This window comes from Calypte anna, chromosome 9 (genome assembly GCF_003957555.1).
Source record: "Calypte anna isolate BGI_N300 chromosome 9, bCalAnn1_v1.p, whole genome shotgun sequence".
Classification (NCBI taxonomy): Eukaryota; Metazoa; Chordata; class Aves; order Apodiformes; family Trochilidae; genus Calypte; species Calypte anna.
Window position 1 is genome coordinate 12,677,475 of NC_044255.1, and position 18,847 is coordinate 12,696,321.

The 18,847-nt window shown below is 39.1% G+C and overlaps 1 protein-coding gene across 2 annotated transcripts; it reads left to right on the top strand.

The window, feature by feature from the left end:
* Positions 1–1,106: 1,106 nt before the first annotated feature.
* AGTR1 (angiotensin II receptor type 1) lies at positions 1,107–17,906 on the top strand. Of its 2 annotated transcripts, none has more exons than XM_008493296.2 (2): positions 1,107–1,193; positions 16,726–17,906. In XM_008493296.2, the coding sequence occupies exon 2, from the start codon at positions 16,777–16,779 to the stop codon at positions 17,854–17,856; it is 1,080 nt and encodes a 359-aa protein (XP_008491518.2). In that variant the 5' UTR covers positions 1,107–1,193; positions 16,726–16,776; the 3' UTR covers positions 17,857–17,906. The 2 variants fall into 2 exon arrangements, with proteins under 2 accessions (XP_008491518.2, XP_030312015.1); XM_030456155.1 differs by lacking the exon at positions 1,107–1,193 and adding an exon at positions 12,654–12,739.
* Positions 17,907–18,847: the final 941 nt, after the last annotated feature.

The window sequence follows — 18,847 nt, forward strand, 5'->3', positions numbered from 1 at the left end:
TTGTAGGGTGAGTTGATAATTGAACCCAAGCTACTTACCACCACATAGTTCATACAGGTTCCATTCTAGAAGTAAGACACTCTTTTTAAGGTGAATAAGTAGTTCTGGAATAAAAAAAATATGCAAAGTTAGGATTGTTATGTATACACAAGGTGAGTACAAATACAATAGACAGGTTTGAGTAAGTGGCAATATAATTTACTTTTAGAACTTAAAGGTGTGCAGACCTGATGTATGAGGCCCAAATTCTGCAGCCTGAATATCATAAAGGCTCCAGGAAAGATGTTTTCTTATATCCAGTGGCTATTGCACAGAAAGTTACTAATGAGAATATCATCTTCTGTATCTCCTTTCCTGTCCTAAAATCCCTGTGGTGAAAAGCAGACTAGTAAGCTTTTGCTAACCACACTATTTATTTTAGCTCCCTTTCCATCAACAAATTTGTCTCTTATGATCACTTTCACAAATAAACAGTCATTGTACTCAGAGCACTCAAACCATGTTCTGTACCAACTTCTAAAACTTATTCTTTCTAAGAAAAGAAAAAAATTGGCAGATGTACTCCAGAAGAATCTGTATCATTATTGAACACCTTAGGGAGTTTAAAAAAAATCTAACAAAAAGGGGAGTTACAATACTATCCCTTTTTTTTTTTTTAACTCAGCTGTAGCAAACAAGTGAAAAAGTTCTCTTACCTGTAAATCCTAACAGCTGTGATTGTAGAGACAAAGCACCTGTGAAATGGAATATCTGGTCTAATCATTTATGACCTTATCTTCAGATAAATGATGGATTATACTAAAATGACTTTGAGCTTTCAAGTGAATTGCAACTAAGGGTAGAAGATGTCACACTCCAAATGGCATGCTGTTAGTATTCTCTGTTGCACCATCATCTCAAAGAACTACAGATTTGGGGCTGTCAGGTGTCTTTTACAATTTTCATTCCATTTGGTTTTTGTTTGATAGCAAAATTGTCCAGGTATCCACTATATAACAACGCTAGCTAGAATGCTTGGTTACTATTTGTAGTGTTTATCTCCTTTTATTGTAGCTGAGTAGCATTTCTCTTCCAGGTACAGAAAATGGGTAATAACTGAAGATGACCTCACAGCAGGAAAGTGAGAGCAGATTGGCAATGCATCAGTGAGTGGCATGATTGAAGACAAGATAAAAAGCAGCCTACAGCAAAAGGTAACTGACAATATCAAAAGAAACTGGTACTGAATTTGGGAACGGTCAATATTTAGCAGTATTGCACTGTTAAAGGTGAAAGCTATAGAGTTACATCCAGAACAAAGAATGACTTAAGCAGACACCTAATTTCAGCTAATTCATCTATTCCTCTCTTTGCTTCTAGGTCATACAAGTTTTTCAGTTACTTGTAGATCATTGACTAGTGCAAGCTAATAATACAGGAAAAGAAAACCAGCATTCCTGAATCCTCTCATTTTTCTGAAACCAAGAGGGATATGCTGAATGCGAGTATTGTGTCTCAGCATTTCTAGCTCAGAGGGACCCATGCGAATAGTAAAACATTCCAGAAAACCACTGAGCAGCTGTACTTTATGTTGGGGGGCTTATGCAAGGGAGAAAAATGTACACTTCCCTAAAAAATGTTCTGTTGGCAGTTACCCTCCATTAACCCTGTTTTAGCATCAGCACAGCGTGGCCAGGCCCTTCGACTGAAGCAGGCAGAACACGATGTTCCGAGATGCAGCCTTAACTTTTTTGTTGAGAAACTATGCATGCCTCTCCCAATCTCAGTTTATAGGATACATATCACTCTTTTCAGTCTAAATGCCCATTGGTTTTCATATTTTCTCCCCTTGTTCTTTTTACCTAAGCCTAAAAATTTCTAGTTTTCCTTCACCCCTCCCATGATGTACATTGAACCCAAGCGTTAGTCTGCTACTACTAAACTTCTGTATTTCTCAGGATTTCCCCCTTCTGGTTCTTCACTTAATGCACAACAGTCAGAAGTTGAAAGCACGAGGCAGGAATCAGTGTATGTTTTCAAAGTGGGACTCAAGCTCTGCTGTTAGATTTCTGTATTTTCCTGCTGGATTTGTCATTAGATGCTAACCATGACAAGACAATTAGAGTTTTCCTTCTGCTCAAATCAGGCTTTACTTCCAGTAAAAAGATAATCCTTCACCCATATTCTTCCTGCGAAGGAAATGGGTTCAAAAAGATTTTGCCTTTAAATACATTTTACGATGCTTCTTAGTGCTCTTTAACACACCATCAAAAACAGTCACATCAGTACAGAACACATGCAAGCCTTTGCTCAGCTCAGCTGGTAATTTTCCTAACACTAAGGGAAAGCTCAAGTGTCACCATTTGGAGGGCACAGCAGTACTCTTTCCAGGCATCCCCACACTCCTGTTTCCTTGAGAACCAAGACTGCAGTTGGTTGAGGATGCACCAAGTCACAGCTCTGTATCTTAGCTCACACTCTGGCTGTAAGAGCCTTCTTGGTTTTGCTTCCTCTGTTGCTGGTGCTCAGTACCCACAAGGAAATTCATAGAGCCAGGACAATGAAGAGAGTTTGCTAGTGAATTTGATTTTCAAAATAGAGCTATATTAAAAAAAACAAACCAAAAACCAAATAAACAGGAAACAAGCTGTACAAATTTGGCAGAACATCTATTTTGGTATCATTCTATTAAGCACGCTGCTTTCCAGACAAAGCATTAAGTATCTGGTTTTTATGGGAGATAATGCCTTAAGGTGTCTGCATTTGACCTCATAATCTCTTTGATCAACCCCTTAGCACCTCAGTAGTCCAATTGACTTGCATTAAAATCATGAATAGATTGCTTGTCTTTCTATGGGGATACTCAAGTTTTCTTCTAGTTCTCATAATAATCTGTCCTTAATAGAAGTTATGTGCAAGGGAAAGCACAATTTGGCTTTTCCATGTTATATCTATGAACAGTTAGAATAATGCTAACTTCTCCTGGGCTTTGCTGCATTACCATTTTAAAATATTCTTAATTTTGAGTCAGTAAATTCTTGTACTTTACCAGTTACTCATAGTGGTTTTGTTCCTTTCTGCCTTTGGTTTCCTTTTTCTGACCCTAATGAGGTATTCATTAAGAAGCCTCCATGCTGATCCTTTGCTTTTAATCTTTTTACTTTTCCCTCCAGGCTGCTCCTAACATTCTCAATTAAGGAAAAAACACTTTTTTCTGAGGAATAGTGTGATATTTTCCCACTGTAAGGATATCTAAATTAATTCCACAAAAGAGAAGTAATCAGGTGTCTTAATCAGGCACAATGAACCAAATACTATTACCTATTGATGAATTATGAGACATGGAAAACAAAGCTTCCTCTCAACACAGGTGTTGAAAACTGAAGTCTGCTTCCTTGCACAGAAATCTACAGTACTTTTGCTTTTGTCTCTCCAATAAGACAAACACTTTTTTTCAGCAGGAATTTAAAAAGATAAAACAAGTTGAGTGTGAGGTGTGCTTTCCCCAGAGCCATAACACTTCGACTACTGGAGAGCTGTGAAAATTACTTGCTGTTGGGTTGGAAATGTAGTGATAAAACTTCCACGTTAGTTGGTTGACATGACAGATGCTTCAGTAATACTGATGTGTCAATGTCTACATGGACATGCTGCATCTGCATTTGTGCTTGTTTTTCAGTTAATGCATTCATTACTTATAGCAAAAATTTCTTCCATTCACTTTTAACCACACTGGTGATCAGTGAGAAACAGTGATGTGATGTGATGTGATAGAGGTTTCTAGAAAGGGAAAATCTTTCTTCATAACAGTGTGCAACATGAATTACTCGCAGCCAACTCTTAATTTCCATTAGCAAGTGGAACACCACTGACAGAGGTCACCATTTCTGGAGAAGCAAAGAATTTTAAGTGTTTCTTTTCTCACAGATTAACCACTGTTGCAGATTAAGGTGCCTGCATTGCTCTGCACAATGAATTTCTAAAGCTTGTTATTCATTACTTTAAACTTGCCTTCTATTTTTGCAGGGGGAGGGCAGGGTGGGGAGGAGTTAAACTAAAAAGCTCATCCTGCAGAAGGGACTGTGTGTTAAGCCTGTGTTGCTCTTCGATGCATCAAGGCTTTACGCTGGTGATTTAGCTTAACGGCAGGAAAATGTCCTTCTCAGGATAAATGTACAGGTAAGGCCCTGCACATATCAGAATGCTCACATGAATGTCAAAGTGTAACTGATGACCTAGCATAAATTTATGTACATAAGCCCTCTTGTCCCACCCATCTTTATTGTTTTACCAGAAAGTACGTGAAGGCAGTTATTTGTACCAGAAAAGCAGAATGAATGTTAACTTGCTGCATTCATTGCTCATCATGTTACTATCTCACTCTTAACATAGGGAAGTTGTTCAGGAGCTTAACTTGCCTATGTAATGTTAACTTTGGCCTCTGCATCTTGTATCTTAGCTGAAGAGTAACATGACTTAGGGTAGGCAAATGAAACCATAATCTCTGCATAAACTCAACTACCAGGACAAATCAAGGAAGCCTCTATTTGGACTAGCCTGAAATTCCACAAAAGTCCTATCACCTCCCATCTTTGTCTACAAAGTCCAAACCTTTGCCTAGAGGAAGCAACAGAAACCTAATTAAAACATCACTTTTGGTAGTTTTATGGTAGCAATACCACTGATTCTGAGTTGAATCTTTCACAATAAAGCTGTAAAACAGAAAGAACAAAGAATCCTTTTCTCCCACAAGTTGATTATTAGGTTCATGAGGAAATAATTTGCAGCTTGGACCATTCCATTTCTACCAGTGACAGACAAGATTCTGACAGTGTTTGCATATTGCTGTGGGCCTGTCTCTTGTGCATTAACTATTTTAGAACGTTATCATTTCTAATTTAGATGCATGAAATCCCATTTTCTGCTAAATTATGAACAATCACTAACATAACCACGAGTTTAAACTTCCATAGATTTTACCTGGTTTTACCCAAAATCTGGTAAGCTTATACTTACTGACCTTCCTCAGTATCTGGACTTTCAGAGAGTAGATTGTAAAACCTTCAAATTAAAGGCTTCAAATTAAAATAACACAACACGTTAAAGTGTGATATGCTGCAAAAGCAGCGAGGAACAGTTTGTAAGCAAGGAATCCCTACGAGACATCAATATTGTGAGGCACATTCTACATGAGGATGTTACTCTCAAGATCCCAAAACATTATTTACCATGATCATCATGGTAAACCATGATCATCAAATGATAAGTCTCTGAATACAAATTACAACCTTGACAGAAGCAAAGTTCGTATTCAATTCCTGAAAGACAGATTTATGTAGCACTCCTGAAGTTCCTAACCTCCCTATCCCTTTCTGCTGCATAAAAGTAATTTCCATATGCTATAAATTTTCATTGAGTGTTTTAAGAGAAGAGGGGGGCTAACTCTTCTGCTCCTGCCCACCCTTGTGCATTTGATTCATTAAAAGCTCTGTGGTTGGACTCAGCCAAGCCCAGCCTTCTTTCCATTACCCATCCAAAATGTTTCTTCCTGCATCTTTCATATAGACCATGCCCTTAATATCATGCTTCATTTGAAAAGTCATTGTTCATAAAACACTAAGAGAGCAATGATCTACGTGAGAGATTTCCAGCATTTGCCTGACATTGTCTGTAGGGACCACAGTGGGAGCTGCATCGTTTCCTCTAGTGGGGGTAGGTTTCCCAAACTGGCCAAGTTTCAAGAGCTTTGTAAAGTCTACGTGGCAAGAGCACATGGTAACTATGTGGTTTTCTGAGCTAGCAAAAACAACTTGTTTCTTTAAACAGTCTGTGCCTTTCACAGCAGCACTCTAAAGTGTCATCCTTTCAGGTGTTTTAGATAACAGAAATGCATAATTTCTGCCTCGGAAACTTTGATATTTGTAAGCTCCACACTTCTTTGCAAGAAGTTGATAAGATAAATAGTTTACAGTGGGAACAATATTGCACTAAAAGATGAGTCCCAGCATCGCCATAAGGCAAGTTTCTTGATGCCTCAAGTACTTGGAATCACAGTAATATAACACAGCATTTCTGCTACAAGCTGGGAAGGAAGAACAGTTGTTACTGATGTTTCCATACACTTATGGAGCATCCACAAGTTTCAGTGAAGACCACCGCATAACCTTAAGGACGGATTAATAGGTGTATAAAATATGCAGTAAATCAAATTGCAATTGTAGATGTGATCTGAAAGGAGGTAAGATATTTCACACATTGTCTGATCTATGTTCCAAGAGAATGCAGCATGGTAAGAGCTATCCATGCCTTTTTATTTCAGTAAGTTCTTTGTCTTCTTTGCATCTCCAGAGCCTTTTTAATATAAGGCTGATATTTAGGTCTGGATCAAGCCCAGACTTAATCCAAGTTCCACTGTTCCTCAGGTTGGAGCAGTTCACAGTAGAAGCTTACTGTTCATTCCTTACGAAAATAATGATGTCAATAGTAACTTTAGGTGCGTGGTTAGGTATGTAGAAGCTACATTTATGTAGGTTGCACACTGCTAGGTAATTAAAAAAAAATAAAAGAATACTTTAAAACTTCTTATTCCATGGAACTAAGCTATCAGAATAGAAGCTTAAAATCCATCAAATTATTTCACTTCCACTTAACAAACCTGAATTTGATTTCTGTCTTTTATTAAAAATGATCACATGGGGCACACTATATTTTATATAGGCAATTCCAGCTGCAATAAAGGAAATGTGTTAATCCATTTGTTTACTATCACTCAGAGAAAGTAACCATGCAGCACGTAACCTTTCACAGCTCAAACTCATCTCACTTTTATTTGCTCTGGGACTTGATGGCTTAATTCCTGTTAACTGTTGACTCTTTCGGGTAGTTCCAAATACCCTGAAGATACTGCATAACCAGGCATCAAATCTGAAGTTATGAATGTGCAGTGAGCTGTATATTTGTAATAAAGCAGTACCTTATGTTGTATTGCCTTACAGTGTCAGCACTGAAAACCCTAAAAATTCTAGTACTACCTTGATCTGAAATAATTTCTTTTTTCTTTCCTAGCATCTAGTGTACAGGAAACAATATGAGTAGATGACATCCCTCATAAGCAGACTTGAGGTTAGCCTACTGATTATTGATCATTTTTATCTATTAGGAGGGCACCATTCTTTCTTTTTGGAAAAGCTAATGGCTAGAACAAGGATGCAAAAATCCATGCTGGATTGGTGATGATAGTTAATGGCCTCATTTCACAATCTTGATGTGTCTAAATATCTTCAGCTTCTTAGAGAAAGAGGCAAAGAATTGCTTGTGGTGTAAAAAAAGAAGAGTGACTGCTTTCTCCTATAACAATTAACTTTACATATTTTAAACTCATCCAGCTAAAGGTTTAGCAACCTAAATAAGAAAATATAATCTTCATTCCTGTTCAAGACAGCAATTAAGATAACTGGGACTTTCAAGAATTGTGTTTTCCAAATCTTGGTGTTTTGATCTTTCATTTCTGAAGTACTGAACTAGAAATATTAAGCTAAAAATATATTTTACTTTAATTATCTCTTCAGTTTTAAGTTACTGCTGTGCAGATAATTTTATATTCACATCTCTTAAGGATATATAATACCTATTAAACACCAGAGAGTTCGCAACACAAGCATGCAGCCTTGGTCAAAGAAAAAGCAGAGATTGCTCTGATGGGTAAATGTGAAAGAAAATGACCAGAAAATTATGTGGAAAATCAAAGATATCTGGAATATTGAGTACAGAGTCAGTTCAGAACCAGTGATCTCTATAATTCACTGATCTTCCCCCAGAGATTACATAAGAACAGCACATGCTGAGAATAGTTAATCCTTCAGTGTTTTGGGATCCATCTCAACATCTATTGAATCCAAGAATGTTTTTCCTCCCCTTAGCAGCAGAGGAAACAAAATTATATGTGTTTAGAGGAATGCTCTCCCAAAATAATGTTTACTTATAAAACTAGACGATCCTAAAAATGGAACCTACAAACTGAAATACTGAAACTTGAACTCTCAACTGAAGGACTTCTGGCTAACTATAGCAAATGCTCTGTGGATCGATCAGTCAACAACTTATGTGTAAAAAAAGTCCCCAGCTCATAGCCACGCTAGCATTCACTAAACCACTGAGGTCTAATGAGGCTGAGAAGCTCCACTTAAGTTGAGCAATCCTTCCCTGGCACTGTCATCTGCGAGTAAAATCTTAGACATAAATCAGGATTTCTCAACTTCAGGAAGAAAAATACATGTATTATTAGGGAATTGGTAGAGTTAACTTTGTCCAAAGAGCTAGGTGGCATGAAGAAATATTTCCAATGTTTCTGGACTCTGCTACTATTGGTAGAGTACATGCCAAAAAATAACTCAGGTTTCCAATGCTCTTGCAACTGCTAGAATTAAAACCAAGACTCAAGGTTGTTAAAAAGAGCACAGAGAAAACTTCCCACATATTACATGGTAGTATTATTAACCCTTTAATTTAAAAAAAAAAAAAAAGTACTTTGAAGATTTTAATCATCATGGCACAGCCCTATAAAAGTGACACTGTATGAAACAACATGCCTGCTTAATATTAAAATAATCTTTTAGTCTAATGAGTAGGTGCCACTATTTTTCCATCTACATTTTTCAAGTATACTTTTAGTATCCCTTTAAAAAAACACTTCTTCATTTGGCTCAAAAACATTAGAGTGTTAAGAGGTGTATGCCTGTGAAAAAGTGTAATAAAGGTCTCACCCCATGACTTTGAAGTGCAAGAAGTGGACTGAAGGTGAGCAAAACCAGGAATATACTAGAATAAAATTAGATATAAGCTAGTAGATAATAAAATAGTTCACTCTGTTAAATTATACTTCACATAAATGCAGAAAATCAATGATGGGCATTTTGGGTCGTGTTTACATCTTAAATAATCTTGAAGGAAAGGGATATTTTGAAAAATTACGACATTTGAAAATAAAACAGTTCTCTGACTTTAAAATAGGAAATACAGACCTCTAGTGGTCGAAATACATATTATGAGGTAAAACTCAAAACATTTTAAATGACACTATTCTTAAATGTGTTATTTTCCTTTTCCTTTACATCCCCCCCCTTTCTGCCATTCAAAAAGCATACACACCCTCAATTTGCTTGTTCATTTATTCCACAAGCATTGATTTTTCCCAAAGGAAAAACGTCCTTTTATTTGTCCTTTTCTCACATAAATTTTATCACTGAAACTGAGTACAGTTTGAAAAATATTTGGGAAGTGAAGGGAAAATTAATGAGAGTGGTCTGTGAAAACAAACAGAAGAGAGATCCCTTCTTTTTAGAATAAACTATGAAGGTATTGCACAGGAGGACTGACTCTTTTGAAGTCAGCTGGAGGAAGTAAATACCAAGAAGTTCTTAAAGAGAAGGTCAGAGTACATAAACAGTTCACATTTACAAGGCAGCAATAACTCGTCTTCTGCAAGCACAAAGTAAGTAATAAACAATTTAGACTTTTGATGTAATAGAAGAGTCAGAGCCTGAAAAGATCACAGGCAGTTAATTTTCCAGCTATATAGAGCCAGCAGAAATGAAGCACACCAGCCCCATCTCTTGCTAAGGATAAGGCACAAAGAATCCACATATAGGTTAGAGAACTAAAAAGAAATATTTTATTCTAAAATAAAAAAAAAACAGATATCACAAAATTAACAGCAATTTCAACAGAGCCTGACCAGGAGGACAGGCATTACCCAGTACAATGTCTGTAGATTCTATTTGTTCTCATGTTTTCTGGTCCTGTACTGCCTACTGCAGTTCCATTTCAGTAATATTTTGATCCATGGTCATTTACCACAAAGTCAGACACTGACCTCTGTGGAAGGCAGTGGCAGTGATGACAGGAGCTCTGTCCACACTGCAAGACCACGGCAGTTTGCACTGCATGATTTTGTTTGCCTGAGTGTTTGCATTTCTCTCACCCTTCTCAATTCACCTATCAACTCTGCACTAAAAATACTTAGGAAAGACGTGAGTGGGGAATACCATCCATTAAGAGGACCAGCAGAAATAAAAAGAAAGGTAAATTTATGGCTTCACAGTCAGGAACACCAGGAAAGAACGGAAGAAGCTGAAGTAGGCATATGAACTGGACGAAATTGTATTCATTAAGGCAATGAGGATAGAGGGGGTTGTTCTGCTGGATAGAGGGGGAAAAAAAAGCAGTGCAATAAAGCACATTGAAAGTGTCATTAGTTTCTCAGCAATCAGAGAAAGAAGAAATCAGTAAACAAGCAAACAAAACTCAACATACAGGAAAAAATCTTGCACTACCAGAGAGAAAGAAACATAGTTAATATATGGAACATAATGTTCCAAGCATTTTTTCAGCCTCTTTTCTCCCTGTGCAATAGTTTTATATAAAAATAGAATGCATCATCCTGTTAAACATGGAAGTAGTTTCTCATTTTAAGAAAAGCAAATAATCCCCCTACCAAGAGAAGGAGAAAACAACCAATCTGACATTTCCTAATGAAGTAGATACACCATAGAAGGGTTGGTCAGTCAGAGTTTATTTATTTTTTCTCAAAGTAAATATCAAACCCCAATTTTTGTTTAAAGTCTCACTTGGGACCTGCTTACCTATTTATAGCTCATGAAGTTTCTACAGAAAGCAACAGTCAGTGCTGTCTTATCTTCCAGTAAGCAAAGTGCTATTTACCTTGCTTGGTCTCAGTACTCCTTGTTTCCACAGGCAGCTTAATTAGGATGTATGCTCTCCCAACAAAAACAATGAATGGAATGGTATAGAACAGTTGGTAGAGCAGTCTGAAGCATTTAATTATCATTGACAAGTTACAGTTCATAGAATCATAGAATTGGCTGGGTTGGAAGGGACCTCAGAGATCATCGAGTACAACCCTTGAACCACCGTTGCGGTTGCTAGACCATGGCACTGAGTGCCACATCCAGTCTCTTTTTAAATATCTCCAGGGACGGAGAATCCACCACTTCAGTGGGCAGCCCATTCCAATGCCGGATCACTCTCTCCGTAAAGAAATTCTTTCTAATATCTAACCTAAACTTCCCCTGGCACAACTTAAGACCATGCCCTCTTGTCTTGTTGAAAGTCATCTGGCAAAAGAGACCAACGTCCACCCGGTTACAACCTCCTTTCAGGTAGTTGTAGACAGCGATGAGGTCTCCCCTGAGCCTCCTCTTCTCCAGGCTGAACAGCCCCAGCTCTCTCAGCCTCTCCTCATAGGGTCTGTGCTCGAGTCCCTTCACCAGCCTGGTTGCCGTCCTTTGGACCTGCTCCAGGACCTCGATATCCTTTCTGAACTGAGGGGCCCAGAACTGGACACAGTACTCGAGGTGTGGCCTCACCAGTGCTGAGTACAGGGGCAGAATCACTTCCTTGTACCTGCTGGCGACGCTGTTCCGTATACAGGTCAGGATGCCATTGGCTTTCTTGGCCACCTGGGCACACTGCTGGCTCATGTTCAGCTTCCTGTCAATCCAGACTCCCAGGTCCCTTTCTGCCTGGCTGCTCTCCAGCCACTCTGTCCCCAGCCTATAGCGCTGCATGGGGTTGTTGTGGCCGAAGTGCAGGACCCAGCACTTGGCAACTTGCAACAGTTGTTGCAATTAAAAAAGACAAGAGGTCAAATAGGACAGTCATGTATAACAGGGGTTTGCTGCTCAGCAGATAATTTTCTCTTGAGATTGATGTTCATGGAATCATAGAATGGTTTGGGCTGGAAGGGACCTTAAAGTTTTCTAGTTCCAACCCCCCTGCACAGGCACGGACAGTTTACACTGGACCAGCTTGCTCCAAGCTCTATCCATCCTGGCTTTGAACATTTCCAGAGATTAGGCTTTTGCTTTCAGATTTTTCTTTCTTGCTATGTAAAAGGGCTACATTCTAGTTATGTTGTACCATCATAACGAGGATCCCAAGAGAGGCTGGAGGTTCACTAGCAAAGTTGTAAGCTGAGGAGGGGGAGAGTGGAAAAGTTTGCAGCTCTGCCCTGTGATGCTATCATTAGAGCTCCAGGGAAGGCACCCTGGATCTGCTTGTCTACAGTGGTGCTCCTGGCACATCTTTGTTTCAGGAATGCAACATCCTAAAGACAGGGCATTGCTCCCATTTTTCAAAGTGAACTTTGAGCTGTGTGTTTACTGCTGTAAGAGAGTTGAACAACACCAGCATGCAAAAAAGTCAATGTTTCAGAGCTTGTGCAGAGGAATGTTTGTAAAATTCAGGTAACATCATGTTCATTAAGTGAACTGTAGATGATTTTCTCCGGGCAGGCATCTGTCAGAGTTGCTGAATCATCTGTTGCTGAATATGAAAACAAGAGCTGAGAATGTCATTAACTGCAAGCTCCCCATGAGGATGAAAACAAACATCACTTTTGGCTCCTTTGCTTCAGTCACATTGAGATGTTTTAATGTTGACTGAACTCGATGTTTTCACTTCCTAATGTGCTAGGTCATGAAAAAACAAACACATCAGAAGCCAACTCAAATGAAACCCCAAACCGGTCCACTCTCCAGGCGCCCACCCTGGCAAGCCTGGCAGGGTCGGACACTGCCCGCACACAGCCTCTTCAGCTCCACGTCCCGTTCACCCGTGACAGCTGCAGCCTCCCCTGCCCCGAGCCTTCCTTACGGGGGGACGGATGCTCAGCGGAACCTGGAAATGTCTCTGGCCCGGGCAGTAGACGCCTTGCCCTCCCCAGCTGCTGGGCGGCGCGGAGGTAGGGCCGGGCCGGGTTGGGCCCAGCGGCACCGTCTGCAGAGCTCGGCAGCGGCTGTCGGGCGGGCATTCCCGGAGGGGTGGGTGCCGGCGGGTTGCGGGGCCGTGCTGATCTGGACCGGGCGGGCTGCGGTACCGGCATGGTGCAGCAGGAGCCTGCAGGGGTAGTGGGGATGGTGGCGGTGGGGGCCACGCCGAGGTGCAGCTGTCTCGGTTTCGCTGGGCCGTGGTGCTGCTCTCCAGCTGTTCCTCCCTGTGCAACGCCTTCCCCTGGATCCATAAACATTGATGAGGTCACCCTGCATTCCTCTCCAAGCTGAACAGACCCAGCTCCCTCAGTCTTTCCTCATAAGGGAGAGTTTCACTCCCTTCACCGTCTTGGTGTCTCTGCACTGGACTCTCAAGCACTTCCCAGTCCTTCTGGAACTCACTCGTATCCATTCCATCTTCCTAGAAAGAGCTCTTTGTGTAGCCTTAAAATGATCCAACTATCATTATATTAACTCAGGTCATTTGAATTGGAAATTGTGCACTACTTGAATACTTGCATTTAACTGGCCAGTGGCTTAACCTACTCTGGTCATTCTGGTTAGGATAAAGCTGTCCCAGACTTTCTATTGCTGCAGCATTTTTAAACAATCAGCAGTACTTCCCATGTAGAAATACCTACTCTGCATAAAACATAGTTAACTGTGATCCAGGTGAACTTCAAGCAGGTGAACTGTGGCAAATGAGAGTGACAGCAGAAATGACAGTGGTACAGGAAAGAAATCATTGCCTGGAAGGGGTTTGCATCATCACAGCTGCCCTGCCTCACCACTCCGCCCAGCAATGGGCCTGTGCCTTCCAAAGCAAACAACTTTCTTTGTTGAAACTTTTCCTATTGCACTAAAAAGATATTTTCAAGGCAGCAGATCTCCCTGAGGTTAGCTCTGAAACTTTAAAATTTCCAGGAATTAAAAAAATGCAGCACTGTGCTTCAAGTGTGAGGCTCTTCCAAGGTTGTTTCTCACCGCAATGCTCCAACTGTTTTCAGCCATACAAATGGCAATTCATATCCATTTATGCACATTATGTATTCTTGCTTTCTTTTCATCTACTGAAAATCTTGATGGATTTCTTCATTTATTCAGTATAATTACTTAGTATCGTCTAAAACTGAAAACAGCAAGCACATCCTTTGTGCACTTCCACTAACTTCCCTGTTACACCAAAACTTTTACTTCCTTTACTTACACAGATCAATTTCAGTATCATACTATTACTTGACTAGATTCCTGATTCTTCATGGGAATTGTTCTGCTGTTTTTACTTCCTAAGCACTCAAAATAAGCTCAGGGAATTCAATACTTTGCAGAACAAGTTTTCCAAGTAATTTTTTGTTTATTTTAAAACATTTCTAATAATTTAATATTATAATTATTACACTTTCTTAAAAGTACATATGCTACTAATACATCAACTAGAGCTACTACTGGCATGAAAAAGTACAGTCCTCCATGTGGGTAGAAAAGGGAAACTGAAAGTTAAACAACAAAACACAGTCCACTGAAGAGGAGGATGAAGTGACTCTGAGAAAGGGGCATTGGCATCTACTGCTGTACAGAGATAAACCCCCCAAAGGGGGAACATCCACCAGCAAATGCAGTTGTCTTCACCATTATGAAGTTCCTCTTAGTACACACAGAGCAGGATGCACTTACTAACCAGTACCACTGATTTGTTACTCTAGCCATGGAGAAAGGTTCTGATCAACCTGTACTGGGCCCTGATCATTTCGCTGCAACTCTGAGTCACAGCTATGACTTTGTAGCAGAGACAGTGCTAATGAAATAGAGCACGCAGCAGCAGCCCAGTGCTGGGACAAGCCAAGTCTTGCTAGACCTTGAGGTTGGCAGACTCTGTCAGTTCTTGTCACGTCTCCTTGGGCACTTTCACAAACAAGGCATGAGATAAGAAGATCTTGTTATCTTAAAATCTTTTTATTGTGGTTCTCCCTGTCCAATGGATAGCATGACCTTCCACAGAGCCAAATACCATGTATTCTCTCTAGGTCTGGCACAGTTTGAAAGCCAGGAAATTGAGCTTAGGATGTATTAGAGTGCTATGTGTGATCAGAATTGTGTACATTTTTTTGTGTCAGCTGTATTTGCCTAACTTTTTAACTTCTTAAACATCGCAAAAAGAGCCAACATCATTCTGAGACATCTATACCAACAAGCCTAAATCAGAGAATGAACTGGGGAGACTGGGAGGTGTCACATTACACGTCTTGACAAAGGGCTTACTGGACCTTTAAGTAGATATTTACTAGCATTTTACTAGATATTCCAAAACTGATAGAATTACCCAGAACCTAAATCTTGAAACTGCCCTGCTAGCTTTATGGAAATGAACCATTCGTACCAACATAAAAGAACATTAGCTACGACAGCTTTTAAAAACCACAGTATTTCTTTAACAAATTGAGAGCCAAAGGGGACCTTGCTTACAAGTGCTGACTGCAAACCATATTCTGGGTTTAGCTCCTGGCTCCATTGCAGGCTTCCTATGTGGGCTTTGCTGAGGCACATCTGTGCCTCACTTCCCTGACTAAGAACACAGTCTATCTGGAATAAGGTTTCTCTCCCAACAGGAGCATGTCAAACACTTAACAGAGCAGCATTCTGTCCTTAACAGGAACAGGAACTGGACAACGCAAATAATGAGCAGCCACCTCCATAACAACACAGCCCATATTTCTGTAATGACAGATAGCTTTTCTTCCTGAATGCATCTCTACTGCTCACCCCACAGGGTGTGTTTCTATATATAAACTTACATTTATAAGGGTTTTATTTTATTTTCAAAGCAACAGTATTTCACTTCATTTATGTTTCAAGCAGCACAAGGTGGGTTTGGCTGACAGGACCCTGCAGACACTACACTGTAATAAAATCCACCAATTTTTAATTTTGTAATACTTTCTTTTTAAGAATCTAAATAATTTTTTTAAAGACTACTTATGGACTCTGGAAATGATTTACTACTGCAGTCACTTGAAGCCATCAAAGTAATTGATAAGGAAATCAATCTTGCAGAACACAAGAGCACTGGCAAACCAAACTAGTGCCATGTAAAGATGATTTCATACCCTTTCCATAAACTTCATACAAACCAGAAATATTTTTCATACACTAAGTCTACAACTTCAATTCTTGTATACATAAATTTCATCACTAGCTGAAAAGGTAATCTGAATTGCAGGTTCTCCTTGCACCCCTCTTAAACTCTTTCTAGATTTATTAATGTGCAACAAATCATCACCGCTGGACTTTTTCTTCCTTGTTAGCAGTTAAATATAGTTCCAAGCCAGATGGGAAGCTAGGTAACTTCTGAGTATTTAAATTATTCATAGTACAACTGCATACTAGATTGTGTGAGGGTCTCCATCTTGCTCTGTGATCTAAAACCTCTCTTTAAAAATGTAACTTAATTTATAGGAAAAAAAATCTATTGACTCTATTGATCAAAATTACTAGCTAGTCTGAGTTCACTTTTTTTATTGCATTACAATTTGTATTAACAGAATTAATGGGTATTCTGAGTGTAATTAAGTGTAATTTGAGACATCTGTACATCACCTGTTAATTGAAAAAAGTAACCTAGAGATTCTCTTGAATTTTTAGTAATCTTCTATTTGACACATCTAAATTAACCAATTGTAGTTTAAATTGGAATCTTACTAACTGAAAGTTTTAGATTTCATATGTTAAAGGAATCTAACAATGGTCAGCCAACTCCTAACACTCTTACTTCCGTTTTATTCTACAAAGTCTATTAAAATAGAAATTGGTTGAAAAAAAAAATACTTGAGGTTGGTTTATTTTTAAATTTAAAAGCATTGAGACATTGTGTTAGACACAAGAACTTGGCGTTTAATTGAAATTAAAATCTAAAAACTAAATCTGTCAGCAATTACATTTTCTTCCTCTTTTCACCTTCTAGGAGTGAAGTCCATATTTTCTCCCTGAAACTAGGTTACAGCTGAAGATCAAAATGATTCCAAATTTCTCTACCGAAGAAACTGTTAAAAGAATCCATGTTGACTGTCCTGTTTCAGGGAGGCACAGTTACATCTACATTATGGTTCCAACTGTTTACAGCATCATCTTTATTATAGGCATATTTGGGAACAGCCTGGTTGTCATTGTCATTTACTGCTACATGAAACTAAAAACAGTAGCCAGCATCTTTCTTTTAAACCTGGCTCTCGCTGACTTGTGTTTTTTAATAACTCTGCCACTCTGGGCAGCCTACACGGCCATGGAGTACCAGTGGCCTTTTGGCAACTGTTTATGCAAGTTTGCATCAGCAGGGATCAGTTTCAACCTGTACGCCAGCGTGTTCCTCCTCACCTGCCTCAGCATCGACCGCTACTTGGCCATAGTGCACCCAGTGAAGTCCCGAGTCCGCAGAACCATGTTTGTTGCCAGAATTACTTGCATTGCCATCTGGCTCCTTGCCGGCGTGGCCAGCTTGCCCGTCGTCATTCACCGTAACATATTCTTTGCTGAGAACCTGAACATGACAGTGTGTGGCTTTCGCTATGACAACAATAACACGACGCTCCGGGTTGGGTTAGGCTTATCCAAAAATCTGCTGGGATTTTTTATCCCTTTTCTGATCATACTAACAAGCTACACCTTAATTTGGAAGACCCTGAAGAAGGCATATCAGATTCAAAGAAATAAGACCAGGAATGATGATATCTTTAAGATGATTGTGGCAATAGTATTTTTCTTTTTCTTTTCCTGGATTCCTCACCAAGTGTTCACTTTTCTGGATGTATTAATTCAACTACATGTAATAACAGACTGTAAAATCACTGATATTGTGGATACGGGTATGCCCTTCACCATTTGCATCGCTTACTTTAACAACTGTTTGAATCCTTTTTTTTATGTTTTTTTTGGAAAAAACTTTAAAAAATACTTTCTTCAGCTCATAAAATACATTCCACCAAATGTCAGCACACATCCAAGCCTAACAACAAAAATGAGTGCCCTCTCCTATCGGCCACCAGAAAATATCCACTTGCCCACTAAAAAGACTGCTGGGTCTTTCGACACCGAGTGATGCGTTTTGCAGTATCCTGGTTTTGGACAACCTTGTGATTGAAGCAGCAAGAATGACAAAACTCATCTGCAGCTGAACATCACAGCTTACAGCTCATTACAGAAACATTAGATCATCTCGGAGAAACCATACTGTACAGATTTATCAGTGGCCTGCATTTATTTTGCAATGTGAAGAGGACCACTTGGTTTTAATTTTCTTTTTCTTTACTGAAAGCAACGTAAATGGTGGAGAGGCATGTCAGAGTTTCTGTCACTATCCTACCATTTCCTCAAAACTCCAAAAGGGTAGGGAAAACTCCTAACTTAAGTTCAGAGATATTTTTAAAGGAGACGTTTGTGTAAATGACAGCAATTAAAGAAAGATAAGTTTTGCACACACAACGTACAAAAGCTATACTACGTTTTGTTAATGGTCTTGATGGAGCTACACTGCCTGGGTATTCTGCATTTTTTAATGATGTGTCATAACCATATTTACAATATATTTTCAAACATATGTGATATAGAGGGTCTCAATGTTAAACTCAAATGGAATTTAAGGTCTTTGAAATGGTCTCATTCAGACTTATGTTACAATTTCTTGTTTTTAAAATGGCAATTTATTTTTTCCCATAATAATATATGTAATAAAGTTCATATTTATTTATTAAAAATAGAAGAAATATAATTTTGGATTTATATTCCTAGTAATAGATTTCAAACAAATCATAATTGTACATTTGCATCCAAAGCATTTTTTATAGTAGTTTAAAAAAGCATATATACACACACACACCCAACAGTGGGGTTCACTCAACCTTTCCTCATGCTGTGCCACACTGCTTTGAAGAACATTACTTAAGAAATGGGTTGACTCCATACTCTGTGTGACTAAAGGTACAATTCTGAGACAGAGGCTATCCAAAAACTTCAAACTATTTTTGTATAACAAGCAGTGCACTCATGGGGAGACGTTACCAACTAATAAAAGCCTCTAAAAGGGGGACCTT